This window comes from Sus scrofa, chromosome 13 (assembly GCF_054392235.1).
Source record: "Sus scrofa isolate SSC_HxYL_T2T_F1_AM1 chromosome 13, Sscrofa_HxYL_maternal_Yorkshire_Landrace_v2.0, whole genome shotgun sequence".
Classification (NCBI taxonomy): domain Eukaryota; kingdom Metazoa; phylum Chordata; class Mammalia; order Artiodactyla; family Suidae; genus Sus; species Sus scrofa.
The window spans coordinates 194,957,254-194,974,124 of record NC_139395.1 but is presented as its reverse complement, the minus strand read 5'-3'; the positions used below and the strand labels follow the sequence as shown (position 1 = coordinate 194,974,124).

General features: G+C 35.6%; 1 protein-coding gene and 1 long non-coding RNA gene across 5 annotated transcripts in view; one reads left to right on the top strand and one right to left on the bottom strand.

Moving 5' to 3' along the window:
* LOC102161811 (uncharacterized) overlaps positions 1–16,871 on the bottom strand; it is a 277,061-nt gene that overhangs the window by 54,188 nt on the left and 206,002 nt on the right. The gene's annotated exons all lie outside the window — the stretch shown is intronic.
* LOC146397824 (uncharacterized) overlaps positions 1–16,871 on the top strand; it is a 47,097-nt gene that overhangs the window by 11,473 nt on the left and 18,753 nt on the right. The window contains exons 2-5 of the mRNA XM_084991720.1: positions 4,321–4,358; positions 7,060–7,097; positions 8,803–8,889; positions 16,685–16,764. Coding sequence (XP_084847846.1) covers positions 4,321–4,358; positions 7,060–7,097; positions 8,803–8,889; positions 16,685–16,764 — 243 coding nt within the window. The remainder of the gene's footprint in view (positions 1–4,320; positions 4,359–7,059; positions 7,098–8,802; positions 8,890–16,684; positions 16,765–16,871) is intronic.

Genomic DNA, 16,871 nt, shown 5'->3' with positions numbered 1-16,871 from the left:
CATGGTTTGTTATTCAGTCATACAAACCTCCTTCTTGTGTTGAGAACAGAGCTGATAGTTGGATCTATATTTTTTATCTCTCTGGTGGCTTTCAGTTAATTGCAAACTTAGCCAACTTAATAAATTTAAGCATCACATGCATCCTCTTTGCCTAATGCCTATTAGAATTTTTTTAAAGGGAATTTCTGTTAACTCCATGTCTTTTTTTCAAACATCTTTGGGAACTTTATTGAAGCCTAGGAGGCTAAGAAGTATTCACTTATAGGATCATTTAGTTTGGATGTGCCATTCTTGCAATTACTGTATTTCAATATCAGTAAAATCATTTTAGTTGTGCAAGTGAATAATCTTCATTCTTGCAAGAGAATGAGTTGAATAAAATAGAAATTGTGTTAGCCTGTTTTAATAAGTTATACATATATATACAAATATGTGTATTCACTTAAGTTCAACGCTTTTCTCAATATCAGAACTCTGTGTAACCATTAATGACTAATTAATCAAATGAGAAATAATGTCTGTAAGTATCCTCAATGTATTTGTAACTGTGTGTGCAAGGATTTTATAAAGGCTAGCTCATTTAATCTTCAAAATTAGGAAAATCATGAAATCCAACAGGATCTTGAGATCAGCAGTCACTGGTGAATGGATATTTGAGAGAAGAACCATTTGTAATTCTTTTCTGAATCTAGAAGAGTATCTAGTACATAATAGATGCTCAATAAATGTTTGTTGAATAAACTCTGAATGCATGACTGAATGAATTATACAATTCCAAAGGAATATATTAGTATGGAAAAATGACTAGCATTTAATCAAGGTAAAGCACTGTATGTATGACCCTAGGCAAGTCAGTTTACCATTTGGGACCTCAATTTATTCATTTGCAAATCAAAGGTCAGATCTCATCAGCTCTTCAGTCTTAAAAATTCACCATGGGATTTACACCATCATTTACTGTCAATCAATATTCTCTGTGCAGAAACACCTTTCACATTTCCATTAGCTCGGCAACAACAACTCCTGACATATTCACTTCATTTTTCCTTTTGACTTTGTGATTTGAAAGTAAGATTTAAAAACCAATAATGCAAGAAACAGGCACATATTAGACTCAACCCCAAAGGACAGTCGACTATAACCACTGCATGAGACTAGAAATATGGCAGTTGGTATCCAACATTTCTCAGTTCTTTTAAATGGCATCCTCTCTTCATTTCTAATTGTTTTTCATTTTTCCCTAATCTGACCTTGTTGCATAGTTATGTGACAATACTTTGCTCCTAGAGTCTACTCTTATCTATGTGAAAAATAACACAACTTGGACATATTCGTTAGTTTCTACTGGCCCAGTCATAATGATTTGTCTACATTTCATTTTTTTTTTATTTTTTTTATTTAATTTCACCCAAAATTGCTAAGGGTGAAAATTAAATTAAGGCACCAACTCCCTGGTGAATGAAAGATAAGAATAATGATTAGTGCTTGACTTAGGGGATAATGAAGGCTAACAGGAGCAAGCTTTACCTGGTATTTATGGCAAGTGTCAAATTAATGGAGTAGACAGAATTATTTTATTGACTCTCAGAAATGGTATTTTCCTTTTGGTTCCAAGTATCTCTGTCTCTCTCACACACACACACACACACACACACACACACACAGATGTAGTCCTAAAAATAAAGCTGTTTATAGTCTTTCTTTTACTTGTCCCTCCAGGAATAAAGAACTTAGGGTCTGAAATCCAAAGTACATGACAGTCTGCTTATGTAAGCAGAAGTCAGAATTGAAAGCAGCTGCTTTGAGTCTGGTACGAGCTGTACTAAAAATTGCTTAACCAGTTCAGTAGTCATCTACAACTAAGCAACACCCAGGGAACAGACGTATTATTCTAATTAAGTAGATGCTGCCCTGTTTGAGTAATCCCTTTCCTTCAGATAATCACACTTGATACATGCACTTAATGTGCTTGACCCCCCATCCCCTCTTGTAGGAAGCAGGTTACCCAAGGAGAACTGTGTTAACTCTTTTATCTTATTAGGGATTCAAAAGAAGTTTTAGCTCAAAATCTTTTTCAAAGTATTCATTGTAGGAAAACTAAGATCTCCAACTCTAAACTGATTCATTACAAGCAAAGATGGATGACCTGTATTCTAGTAAAACAGAACAGAGTCCCTAGAGAATGTTGTGACCATATGCATTCTAAAAATAACCAGTCTCCAATCATGATCTTATGAAACTCTTTCAGTCTTGGTCCAGATGTCTGTAAAGCTCAGCTCAGAAACTAATTGTGTTCCTTTCACCACAGTAACTAGTCACACATATTTACCAGTTTTGTGTAGGTCTGACACCTGATTGTATTAATTTAGCCAAAGCTTTACCCAGATGGAGCAGGAGACTGTTTGAATAATGTGCCTCTGTCCTGATTCAAACACATGGGGCTCAATTGCACACAAGGTTTGTGTTACCCAGAATTAATCTCTTTGGTAGCAAAAAAAGGAACTGTTGAGGTAATAAGTTGATTCAAAGAGTACTATGGTTCAAATGATAACAAATACAAAAGATATCTGATGTTTCCTATCTTTCTTATTTCAAGACCACCTTTTGTAATGGTTGACTCTAGACCAGACACCATTTCTGTCTATACTCAAAAGAGGTAGAATCTGTTTTAAAGAGCACAAGTTTTGCAATCCAAAGAGATTTATCTAAACTCATATAGTAAAATCATGAGACTCAAGGCAATGGATTTGGATATTAAGACATATGTGGCTCAGACTGAATGGATTATGGGAACTTGGAATTTGCTCCTGCCTAGCTAAATTCCAAATACATATGACAGGAAAAATATTCCTACAAAGATGGATGGCCATCATCTTTCCTGATGACCCTCACAAAGCTGGTGTGTCTGCTGCTTGTGGGTAAAGGGATACCGTTAGCTTTTGGACTGAAGTTTGGAGAGATCTAGGCCAAGACTGAACGAATTTCATAAAAAGACTGACTATTTTTAGGACACGTGATGACAAAGCACAGAGAATCAAAGGAGTGATCAATCTGACCATTAATCCTCAAAGGTCTGTTAATATCCCAGCCCAACTCAGGCCTTGGTTCATTACTCCCACATCTTTACCTCTACCCCAGCTCTCTCCTATAAGACATTGCCCTCTGGGTCATCCACAGGTATTTTAAATTGGCAAAACCTGTCCCTCAAGTTTGGGGGATGATGGCTTCAGCATAAAATTTTTCAGATCTACACAACAACTTAAAACAGGTACTTCAACTTGTCCTTCAAGTTAGATCTTGATAAGAATGCAGTGAGGGTTTGCAAAAGGGCTTCCTCAGTTACTAGGTAGGGGCAACTTTACCCTGGATTTCACAGTGTCCAGATTAATACTGTCAACCATTGGCTTAATAAAACCAACCTTGTGTAAAATTGGCAAAAAAAATCCTGAACCACTATGCCATAAACTTGAAACCAGTAACAATACTGAAAGTTAACTAACTTTTAAAAAATAATAATAAAAAAACTTTCCTTCTTCTGATTTTTGTTCAGCACTCCTTTCAGTCTTCATATTTGTGTTTTTCTCCCTATGTGGAATATTGGTCCGAAGATTCTTTACTATACAATTTCCTACCAAACAAAACCCTTTAGAACATGATCTGTTGCCTTTCATATGGTAGGTGTTCAAGAAACACTTTGAACATCAAAAACATAAATAGTTTTTGAATGAAGGAGTAGATGAATGATAAAGAGAATCTGAAGAGAGTTCTTAAAGGCGTCTGGAAGCAGTTTATGCTCTTTCGGGGATGATGAAATATGTGACAACATGACCTTCTGCCACAAGTGTAAGGGATTTTACATAACATCAGCTGTTCTGAAGAAAAAGGCCGGATGAATCACAGGTGTATTTCAGCACATTCAGGGAATTGTGATAGGTTACTTTCCATCTTTCTCAAAGGAAGCACACTGTAATTAACATATTCTGGTCTGTATCTTTCCTCCCTGGTCTTGGTGGGTTTTGAGGGGGATGGAAAATTGAGATTTTGAGGATTTAATAACATCTCTTTGTTTAAAATATTTCCTTTATTAACTATCAAGGGCTTAAAATAGGTATACATCTGTCAAAGTTATAAAAACAAAGGGAGAAAAAAAAATAAAGACTAGAACTAAGATTCTACTAAATACAACTATTACAATAAGTCACCTTGCTAGGAAAAGGCAAAATGAACTACATTTGGATTATACTCAATGATAAACTACACTTGAATTTTCTTTCTGATTTCTTGGGGTAATATTATTTTACTTTTTATTTTATTTTATAGGAAGTTTCGAATTTTGAGAATGCAAAACCAAAAGGAAAGTAAGTCAAATTTGCTTTGAAAACTATGTTCTCTTAGTTTTGTAATGTTGAGTGGAATATTTTAGTGGGTTTCCTGTCAAAGTGTTTTATTAAAAACCATCATGTACAAATCTTGGTGTTTTACTCTGCTACCATTTATGTTTATGCTGATGCATAGGAAACCTGTGTTGTGGCAGTCCTGTAGACAGGGATGTGAAAATTAAGTTTCAGAAGAAGAAACATGTCTAAACAAGGTTCAGATTAAACTGGGAGCCTAGTCGAAAACATGTTTCTCTTGGTGACCTATTAATCTTCTGAAGAGTTCTTCTAATCCAAATAAAAATGTGTTTGCAAAGAGATTTGGGTTATTTAGGTCAGGCTTGGCTTTATATTCAGCACATCAAGCTGGCAGAGGATGTGACATACACATGTTGCATAAGGTAATGGGATTTTTAACTAAGAGGCATGAAATACATAGGGGCAGGAAGTTGGTGGATGGGGAAATTTCCAGATTCATTGCTGATGATACAGACAAATCATTCCTTGCATTCCAGAATGGTCTGAGACCAAACTGTTAATATGTGAAATTCTTTCTGGATGTAGTCTTTTTCAAGAGCTCTTGCTCCCCCTGCCCCAACTACTTCCTCCCCCGAAGTACTTGGTGTTTTGTATTCTTTCCTCCTTTTCCTCCTCAAATCTTTCTCCCAGTAAGGACAGAAAATGCATCCATAGCATGTAGGTAATTGCGTGATTAACAGATTAGAGCACCTGCCAGGCAAGGGTAGTTGTATTTTAGCCACAGTTCACTACTTAAACTACATCAGTAGCGTTATAAGCATGAGCAGGAATAAAGAAGGGGTTTGTTAGTGGGACTCTTCTCAGTCTTAAAAATTGCCCACCTGTGTAGCTGTTTATTCTATCCCTGGATAAGGAACTTGCTAATCCCAAATTAAATACTTAAACAAAATTATAGCTATTGGCTTATGATTGATGCTTCTACAGATTGGATGATACCCAAACATGGAGAGGCAGAAGGAGGGTGAATAAGAGGAAAAGTACCTCATGCTGACTGAATCAGGATTTTCAAACATAAACCAAATCAATTCATGTGCTCATCAGATTCCAACCAGTTAAAATAAAATTGAAGTCTCTCTTAAATTTCTCAATTCCTTTTGTCCACCACTCCCCTGAAGGGAATCACCTCTTGTTGTCATGCACCTACTTCACTTCATAATATTAGAAATAGCTTTTTTGGAACACTAGCTCTTTGCCAAGAGGTGTCCTGAATAAGCATTTTGCACTAAAAAAAAAATTAAACAAACCAAAATAAAATGGTTAAGAATAAAGAAACATTATGCATGCAGGTTTCTGCTTACAATCCTGAGCTTAAAAATGTGAGTAGTGGAAAACACTCAAGCTATAACAAAGTTAGTTATATGTACAAGATATGTATCTGGTCACCCACATGTAAATTGATTAACACCGCCAAGTTAGCATAGTCCTAGCCTCTGTTTCTGTTTTAGTCATTCCATTATGGTAATTTTCAATTATACACAGAGGAAGAGATAAAGGATGAACCTGTATTGTCAAATGTAAACGAGGATCAATTTATAGTCAATCTTATTTTGTCTCTATCCATCTGACTCCCCATTTCCACCACCACTACTGTTTTTTTTTTTTTAAAGCAGATCTCAGGCATGTAATTTCATGTTTCAATACATAACATTAAGAAATAACGATTTTTAAAAACCATAACCAACAATACCACTACTGCACTACAACAAATAAGAAAAATAATATGGTAATATCAACCAATACACAATGTTAAAATGCCTCTGACAGCTTAAAATACTTTTTTTTGCAGTAGTCAGCTTATTTGAATTATGATCCAAAGAAGATTCATGCAATTTTTTTCATTCAAGTTTCTTAATTTATAGGTCTCTCCTTCCATTTATTTCTTGAAGAAATTGGATTGTTTGTTCTGAGGAATTTTCCATATTTTTGAATTTTACAGATTTCATTTTTTTTGTGTGTGTTTTTAACATGTATTCTCTCCTCGTTTCCTGTAAATTTCTAGCTAGATCCCCAGGCTTGATAAGCTTCAAGTTTTATATCTCTGTTTGTATTTTTAAAGTAGGTCATCAGTGACTTGTATACTTCCTGTTGCCTTCATTGGAAGACCGTGTATCTGGTTGCCTCTATTTTTATCACTGTGAAGTTGCTTAGTGGATTCAGATAGTATCAGACTGATCCATCCAGCACAGAATTGCCCATCAGCCTTTCAGTTAAAAACTTTAACAGCAATTGGTGATTATTGCCCAGATGTATTGTTTTATTGGGAATTGTACGATGGTTATATTCAATGCAACATTCTCTCTGTATTTATTGAACAGAATTATTTGGAAAAATAACTCTTCCATATTAAGTATTCATTATCTTGAGATATGTTCATGTAGAAATGGCCCACTCTTTTTTGGGGGGAGGGTAATGCATGTTAGTTTCTCGATATTGCCTGGAGGTTTACAGGGCAAGATTATTCTTGTATTAACTGTACACTGCAGTCTAGGGTCAGAAAAAGTCAGGAACATCCATAGAACTTAGAGATAGAACTTATTTCTGCTCTTCAAGGCATTGCACACATGTCTAGGTGATCTAATTTCTGTTTCACTTAAAATATAATTTATTAAATCTAGGCTTAAATATCTGTCTCTTATTCTTCTAGGTCAATCCGGAGATCTATGTCTGAAAGCAAAGTATTTGGTTAGTAATTCATGAGATTACTCATGGATATGATATGTTCTGTTTCTCTGGAAGTGATTTTCTTCTGCAAATGTCATAAAGCAGCAATAAATGATTAATGAAAGTCAAATTCATTTGTCTTGAATTCTATAGATGAAATTAAAAGAAAGAAATGTGGTTCCATTCTAATTTTAAATGACTAAGACAAAGAAGCCATTGATTTATTCAGAATAATTTCCTCTTATATTAAAAAAAAATCTTTTTAGTGCTTCATTGGCTGATTATTTTTCAGCCTCCCAACTTTAGTTGGGAAGGCCCAGGGTAAAAATGATCTCTTAGGTATCTTTTCAGATCCAAGAATCTAGGAATGAGTTATAAAGTCAAAAACGGTTGAATTATAAAGACTCTTCCACAGCATTTCCAGCACTAGAGCTTGTCTTCAGTTTCTGTGATTATAGTATTTATAGTAATAATAAAGGCAATTGATTTGTATTTTAATTCTAAAGTAAATATCTAATTATTTTTAGAAAGTTAATGAATGATGTTCTCTTTCCTTTGTAGAGTACAGGGAGTCACTAATTCTAAAAAAATTCACAACTGAATGCTTCAGTCAGTAATTCATTTTGTATGCAGGTTGTCAAATCCATGGAGACCCTTTCTACTTTTTCCCCAGCAAAGGCTGGGAGTTGGAAGCACTTTCTTTTCAAAACCAGTTTCCAGGGTAGCGTGTTTTGGGCCAAAATGATCATCATCCATGGATGCACCTACCAAGGGTGTCTGTGTTTCAATCAGGCCCGATATTCTTCTGGTGGCAACATCCACAGAGGCCAAGTCCTATCTCTTTTGTCAAGGCCCTGGGGGCACTAGTTGCTAAATATTTTGAATATCAGCCCTGTTTTGAATAGTGCATGGTCTTTAAAAAAAGGAAGTAAGGCAAAGTTTATTTTCTATTTATATATGCCATTGTCATAGCATATGCAGTTTGTGCACATAAAACTCCAGATGTTTCCATGCTAACATAATTCTTGATGATCACCTGCCTTCTCTGTAGTCAAATATGCAAGCAAATAGTGACTCTTAAAACAGCACAGCATGCTGAGTTTGTCTCCATTCAATGCTTTGGTTGCATTATTTAAAATCTGCTTTATTAATGGTGTGATACAACATACAGGATGATTAGTCATTGGTAAAGCAGATTAGAAGGGATTCTAGTTCTTCATTTTGGTGCAGTTCAGACTTTACAACGTGCCCAGATCCTGCTTCAGGTGTTGGAAGGACAAGGCTGAGAAAATCATAGTTCTCCCAGTCAAGGAACTTAGAGTTTCTTGAAATTATCACAGCTCAGTGTTCTCTCAACATACTTATCAATGAGGGATATAGAGGCTGAGTCTACTTTAATTGATGTATAAAAATAAATGGTTATTAATTTAAGAAAAATACTCCAAAGAAGAATGTAATCATAAGCTATCAAGAGGTATGACAGTAACAACTTTCTACCACATGTGCATGGGTCATTGTGTAGTTCATGGAAATAAAAGGGAGTCCACAGACATCTAGGAGTGTCCATCAGGCACTAGAACTCCCCAGAATTGACCACAACAATTTCTTAACACATCACTTACCAAGTTACAGCCATGTGCTAAATGTATTTTGATATCGAATTTCTTACACTTACTGGACAGATGTTACTGTGAATTCTGCTAACCAATTATCTGCTTTACTTTAGAGGGAAAAATTGTGAATGACACAATTTGGCAGGAACCCAGCAAGCCTGAGAATGATTCCCACATCAGAAGACTCTGTCAGCTAAAAGGTAACTGCCAAATTTAGTTCAGCTGACTTTGCATTTTTCCAAAGTAGTTTAAAGGGCAGGTAAGAATAATTTACATCTTCCTTCATTAAAATAAGCAGCACATTGTGATCTACTCAAAAAGGAAAAACTAATATAATAGAATGTATATCTTATTAACAGAATATATACTCGTGTGTGTGTGTGTGTGTGTATGTGTGTGTGTGTATAGATACACATAGACATGCCAAAAGGAAGGGGTATCTAATTAAGTTGCCTATTGAAACAAAGAATCAATTACAAAAATATCAGAAAGTTTTTAATGTCTAAAAGAATGCAAAAATATATTAAAAACACATAGAAAAACCTAAAATGACTTTAATATATTGATAATTGTTATTTTTAGATTTCCTCTTAAAAATTAAGAAAATAAGCTTGACTATTAAGGCAAAATTATGTCTTCCCAGGAAGAGCAAATTAGCAGCCAAGTATAGGAAAATTTATTAATAATAAATGACTTCATAAGTAAAATTACTTAACTTTAGGAGGTAATGAATAAAACAGAAAGTCTTAAGAGTTCACAAAGATGAACAAGAACATGAGAAGTTGTTGGCTTGGCATTCTCCATCCAATGTTCCTGGAACTAAAAAACAATTGCTCATATTAGTTATTGATTATTTAAGAGTTTCTAATTTTTAATTTAAAAAATATTTTTAATATTTTGGAACAAAGGGAATTGTAATCTATTTTTATAGTCAGAAGTTTAATGGTTTAAATTATGGTTCAATTATACATTCTCTTCAGATTTTGCCTTTTGTTTTTTCATGGATCTCATAAATTTACAAAGTAATTCTTTATGAAAATAATAATTTTATTTGAAATATTTCAAATTTACCCAAGATTGTATAATGTTTTGATGAACAGTGTAAAATTAATTTTTAAATATCTACAGTTTTCTCCATTATCAATAAATAAATAGATGAAACATTTGGGGATTATTTTAGATATTTTCTTTTAATTATGACATAGTAAATGTTTTACTAATATGTTTTGATTGTATTCTGGCTTCCTTTCATGGATGTTAGCTGTATTCATTCACACCTCAGTTAGTTAGACATTCATCCACCCATCCACTCATCCATCTAGCTGTGTAATAAGCATGTGTTGCATTTAGATGATTGTGTATTAATCTATGAATAAAGAAGGTATAACTATATTACAGATGATTTTTAGTTATGAATCTTCCCATAAACCTCTTCAAGTATTCTATTTTCTTAAACATCCTTTCGGTAAAATGTTGTATTTTTTGTTTTTGTTTAAAATTTAGAATAAATAGGCAAACAATTCTGTTACAGATACACTAACAAAAACAAATCTTAGCCTAAGGTCAGGTGCTTCTGATTAGTGATGTGTTCTTTGTTAGAGAACAAAAAAGAAAGTCTTTACAGTAGACTTTTCAGCTTTGATATTTCTCAGATTCTTAAGTGCTGTGTATTTGGGTGTGTGTGTGTGTGTGTGTGTGTGTGTGTGTGTGTGTGACTGAGAAGTTCAGCCCACATTTCCACAGTATCACTGGACATTTCCTAGGGATTAATGCTGTCCTAGAAAGAGTTGATGGCCTGGGACCAAGGCTGTTGGTGCCATTGTCAATTGAAGGGAGAAATTTAGTGGGGTAGGGAGGCCCACAAGTTGTGGACTTGAATTTTATGGGAGTAGTAGCTTCCTTTGGAAGGCTCAGAGTATTCTAAGCAATTAGTGTCCTACATATCAGCCTATAATATTTCTTTCTCATTTTAAACATTACTTTTTAGCTATCAGTTATGTAACTAATTAAGGGTGGTTTACTGGGCCTGAGGATGTGTAGTCTGTGAAGTTTATTGAGATGCTAATAGGAAGGTGCATCATTGCTCTCTTCCAAAGCCCATGATTTTACAGTAATGACAAAACTGTAAAGAGAGTCTTTTAATAAAACAGAAGAAAATAAATAGGGAAATAAAAGGTAGGAGTGACAGTTACTGCTAAAGAATCTATTTCAAACTTAAAGGGAAAAAAAAAAAGCCGTTTCTATTTCAATTTCAAAATGGCATTTCTACATGACATATGTTATTTAACAGTATTTCAGCCCTAAAGAGTATGGGGCCTGATGAAAGAAATTTCCACAGGCTATATTTATCAAAGGATTTGTGCCTGGTATTTTAATCCATAAAGATATTCACATGCCCCAATAACAAGACTACATTATGTTGGTTAAGACAATGTTTATCAGAGTAAGTTGAATGCCAGAGTATTTTTAGTTTACATAGTCCATTTCCTTCTTCTAAGAATAATTTTATCTAAACCTACATCTGTGATACTCAGACTACATCTGTAAAGTAAATGTAGACTAAATTGAGTGCTCAGGACTTTACAACTGAAAGAGTGGCATAACTTTACTATCAAGGGAAATTAATCTTTAATTCATGTTAACTGTTTTATTTTTGGCATGATAGGTAGAATATTCATAATATTCATTTTAGTAAATTAAAATTGATTTTTAAGAAAACCTTTAAATTTATTTTGTCCTTAGTTTTTTAGAGGAAAAAAAAAGCATGAGAAGAACTTTGAAATCTATCAATTTGAATCTACCCCTGATCAAGTTATGATTTAGGTAAAGATATTTTCGGAGTTCCTGTCGTGGTTCAGCGGTTAACAAACCCAAGTAGCAGCCATGAGGACAAAAGTTCGATCCCTGGCCTTGCTCAGGGGGTTAAGGATCCGGCATTGCCTTGAGCTGTGGTGTAGGTTGCAGACGTGGCTCAGATCCCGCGTTGCTGTGGCTGTGGCATAGGCTGGTGGCTACAGCTCCGATTGGACCCCTAGGCCTGGGAACCTCCATATGTTGCAGGTGCGGCCCTAAAAGACCAAAAAAATATATATATTTTCAAGAATAGAGTTTTTGTTATTTTATACCAGAAAGTATAAAGAATTTTTTTAAAAGGCAGAATTTTAAAAAAGTAATAAAAAGGAAACAAAACGTATTTTGAGATTCAGAGACTTTCCAAGCAATGTGACTATATTAGACCATTCCATGAAACAGAAAATATGCAAAAAAAAGTTGGCGTATGTTTGTAAAGGATGTAAGGGGCTGGATAAATTCAAGAAACAGGGTTAGTAATTAAGGGAGAATCAATTCCATTCTTACTGTTGTAAAATTATTTTTTAAAATAAATCCTCTTTATATATGATTTTGATGAGATTCATTATCAAAACCCCATTGGTAGAGATGTTCGGACCTTCAAGTTCAACAGTGGACTTGCCATTAGTAAGAAATATTCTCCCCTGAATTCTGTCAATATCCTTATTTGGCCAGCATCTTCAGAGTAGGCATAAGCCTAAAAATATTTTACTTTATTTTCTCTAGATCTTATTAATTATTTTTCCTTACTGGCTTGATACCCTCGTTTTCAAGATCGGTAAATGTGTATAGTTACGAGTGTATTTACCCTTCTGTTTAATGTTCAAGGACCACAATTTGATAGAAAAATTATTTCCCAAGAGCATGTCATTTAACTCTGTTTTGACTGGACTATGTGAGGAAAGACAGAAGGCTGATTTCACACCTGGATGTCTGCTTATGATAGGAGAATAAACTTCCTGAGCAAAGGCTGCCTGCCACAGTGGGACTCTTTTATTTTTATTTTTTATTTTTTTTTTTGCAATTTCTTCAGCCGCTCCCGCGGCATATGGAGATTCCCAGGCTAGGGGTCGAATTGGAGCTGTAGCCACCAGCCTACACCAGAGCCACAGCAACGTGGGATCTGAGCCACGTCTGCAACCTACACCACAGCTCATGGCAACGCCAGATCCTTAACCCACTGAGCAAGGCCAGGGATTGAACCCACAACCTCATGGTTCCTAGTCGGATTCATTAACCACTGCGCCACGACGGGAACTCCAAGGACTCTTTTATTTCTAAGGAAGTCTCTCTGAATTGATAAAAAGAATACTCTGAGTTCTAGTGTTTTGTACAAATGAATGTAGGGATCTCTTCAATTCTTTAGGAGGGGTCTCCCTAGGGTTATATTTACCCGAGTATGGTCAGAAGTCTAATCTTCATTAGAATCATCTAGAAGCTAGTTAGAAATATTGCTTTAAAAAAAAAAACAAAAACAAAAACCTTACCCCCCCCCCTTTTTTTTCTGCATCAGCATTTGAGAGGAAGTTGGAGTCGAAATGTTTATGTTGGATGACGGGTGCATTCTTATGTATACTGTCGTTTGTGACCCACTTATGTAGTTCATGCCTATACGGATAATCTATTGCCACAAACAAATCACCCCAAAACTTAATGTCATAAAATAACATTTTATTAGGCTCACGGATTTTGCAAGTCAAAGATTTAGTCAGAGTAGTGCTTCTGGGAAGCCTTGAATGACCGAGAAGGACTTAAACACCTGGTAGCTAGAATCATCTAGAGCTTTCTTCACATCCATGTCTGATACCCATCTGTGATAACTTCAGGCTGGGCCCAGCTGGGACTTTCAGCTGGAGAACCAGTATGTGGCCTCTCCATGTAACTTGGGCTTCTCCTAGGCTCAAAACTGGGTTTTGAGAAGGAGAGATCACTCATCATACAAAGAAGTATCTGGAGAGTGTACATCACCTGAGACAGGTAGAAACTGCCAGGCTTCTCCTGACCTAGACTTAGAGGTGCTAGGACATCACTTCTACTGCATTCTGCTGATGCAGGCACCTCACACACCTAAGAGAAAAGTTATATTCCTTATTCTTCTTTTAGAAATGACTATTTTTAAACTGAATATCTTCCTTGTGCTCTTCCCTGGCTTAATTGCACTTTAAACACAATCATCCTCTATAGATTAGGCACCCCAAGCACAACTACCTATGAGGTCAAAGATTATAAGCACATCATTTTTTTTAGGGACTTTCCTAGATTGCCCTGATTTCTGCCCTTTTTGCAAGTATTTTTACTTTAGGAAAAAAAAATTGAGATACCATAATCCAGAAGACCATCAGGATGACACTGAGATCTCATAGTCAACCTCTATGACTAAAGATTCCCCCAAAGAAAGAAGAATGCATATTTGCCCTCAACCCTGATTGTTATCCAGAATCCTGTTTTTTTCTCACTTTTTATAAAATTCCCTGCAATGCTTCCCAATAGAGGGTACAGTGTTTAAGGTGTTAGCCTGCTGTGGCCTCCTTTGCCTGGCAAAACAATAAAAGCTTTTTTTTTTTCTCCTTCACCCAAAACTCTGTCCACTACATTCTATTTGGCACCTGTGGACAGAGGCCAATTTTCAGCAGTACTGCCATGACAAGCAAATTGAGAAGGTCACTTCAATAGGAGGTGAATTAAATTCTACTTCTTGGTGGAAGAGTGCCAAGATCACAGGGCAGAAGAACATGTGGTTTAGGAGATACCATGTGACCATTTTTGGACATAGAACGTGCACGTTGCCTAATTCAATTATTGCCTTTGTTGCTATATTAGCAACCAAATTGTTGTAAATTTATAAATTTTTTCTTTATAGGGTAATATTTGGGAGTTAACAAATAAATAAAACATATAAGATTATGAAGCAAATGGTTAATCTTCATAAAATGCCACTTTTTAAGTCCAAAACCCTCAAAAGTCTTCCAGTTTCCAAGCAGAGGCCAAAAATGGATAGCTTTATAAAGGAATTTATTTGGAAAAAATAAATTGTATGTTAGGGCCATACAGTATTTTAACAACCAGGAAATTTTACATTAAAATTCATATATTTATACTTTCTTGACAAACATCAGGGAAATCAACAATGGTGATCTAAAGTCTGAGGTGATTTCAGCTGAGAGAGCTGAGAGCAATGGCTGCCCATTTTTTAAATTTTTTTTTTTGTTTGTTTTTTTAGGGCTGCACCTGAGGCATATGGAGGTTCCCAGGCTAGGGGTCAGATCAGAGCTGTAGCCTCTGACCTACACCACAGCCACAGCAATGCCAGATCCAAGCCATGTCTGTGACCTACACTACAGCTCACGGCAATGCCAGATCCTTAACCCACTGAGCGAGGCCAAGCATGGAACCTCTGCCTGCATGGATGCTGGTCAGATTTGTTTTTGCTGAGCCACAACGGGAACTCCAGCAAAGGTGGATCTTCACCTCACCACAGATCTCGCAATGTCTCCTTGACAAAAGTTACTTCCCTTAGTTAAATGATTTATTTGACTTTTGCAGATATTTATATTTGCAACATTGGTCTACTGGGTTATGTCCAAATTCCTCCACCTAGCACTCAAGGCCCATTACATTTTGGCCTCACTCACCTGCCCAGCCTCACCCTTTTTTGTGCAATATCCAGAATTGCCCTCTGACTTGACCGATCTCAATCTCCACATTTAATTAAACATGTTCTGCTTGTTCCACACTGTAGGCTAGGTTCACTGCATTACCATTGTATCTGTAGCTTTTCCTTTCCTTCTATCTTCCAAACTATCTCCAATATTGAAGCCTCCATTGAGGCTCTGCCTCTTCCAGGAATTCCTCTGAGTCTAAGTGATCTTTCCCCACAGCAGTGTCTGGATCACTCACTTTACTGCCTTGCACTGTTATGTAAGTGTTGTAAATGTGTTGTGTACATTCCTTACTCAGCAGCTTCCAGATTCCCAGATTCAGAGTATAAGATTCAACTTCACTGTTCTTTTCTTGTAACTATAGAGGGAGCTCTCCAATATTCAAGTTGAAGGAATCAAAAAGAAAAGCGATCAAAAGGAATAAAGGAACAGAGGAAAGAATTTTTTCCCTTAAGCACAGAAACTGAAAAAAAAAAAAAAAATGCTGTAAAAACTCTGCTTCTAGCATCCTGACCCTGTGATGGAAGATCTTGCTTCAAAGAGCCAGATCACAAAACCAGCTTATTTTTAAATTTTGAGTATATTCTAGAATGCTGTAGCGTGGTTATTCTGATTTGAAGTATTAACTTATTGGTATAAATAAAATCTTTTAACCATAGCAATAATGGGGATTTGGAGAAAAATCTGCTCCTATTTTTCACTGTGCATGAGGGTAGGCTTTCCTCCCCTGTATAATGTAAGAACGAAGAATAGTGGAAAATTGAAGTCGTGACTCAAAGTAAAAAGGAGTGAAGATGAAAGAAGAAGTCATTGGCCTGGTGGCCAGTGATGACTGTGTCCTTAGCATCCTCGTCTGTAAACCAAGAGGCTTGGACTAAGTGACTCATAAAGTCCTGTCTCCTTTTAGCACACATATTTCAAACTCAAATAAATGGAGGCCCTTTTACAGGGCCTGAAAGGGAAATGCTACTATCTTTTGAAAAGGTTTCATTTAGCTGCAAGCAAATGGATGACACATTCCAAAGCTTTTACAAAGCATGCATAGAACAATTTCAACATAAATAATTCATGTTGAGAAGACATAAGCTAATGAAGCTCAAAATGCCAGGGATGGAAAGCTCGGTTTAACAGAAGCAAGTGAGGTGATAACTTCATGGAATCATAGCATTTTGGAGTTAGAAGTTTAGTAGCTAAGACGCTACTCTTTTATTTAGTGGGAAGGAAACTGAGTCCCAGAGAAGTTCCATGCTTGCTCAAGGATGCAGCTGACATTCCTTTCTTTCCTTCTTTTTTTTTTTTTTTTTTTTGTTAAATTTCTATTTTATTTTGATCTGTTTCTTGTAAGCACAGCATATCTTTAAGAAAGTAAACATTTATGATCTAGTCAATATAAGGCCTTAATAGGCAAAAGAAAAATATTATGAGCATTCTATTACTCTTGTGATTTCTGATAATTTTTTAATATAATGTTCATCTTTCTTCATAGATCTAGACGAAGATGATTTTCTTTTGAGTGATAATATACATACTCTTCAAGGAAAAAAACTACAAGGTGTTTCTTATCAGGTAATGTAAATAATCAACATTTATGGGGTGTTTTTTGAAAATCATCCTGTTATCAAGCTCAGTAATATGCTAGACATAGTGTACTTAGCCATGTAGCTATTTTGTAT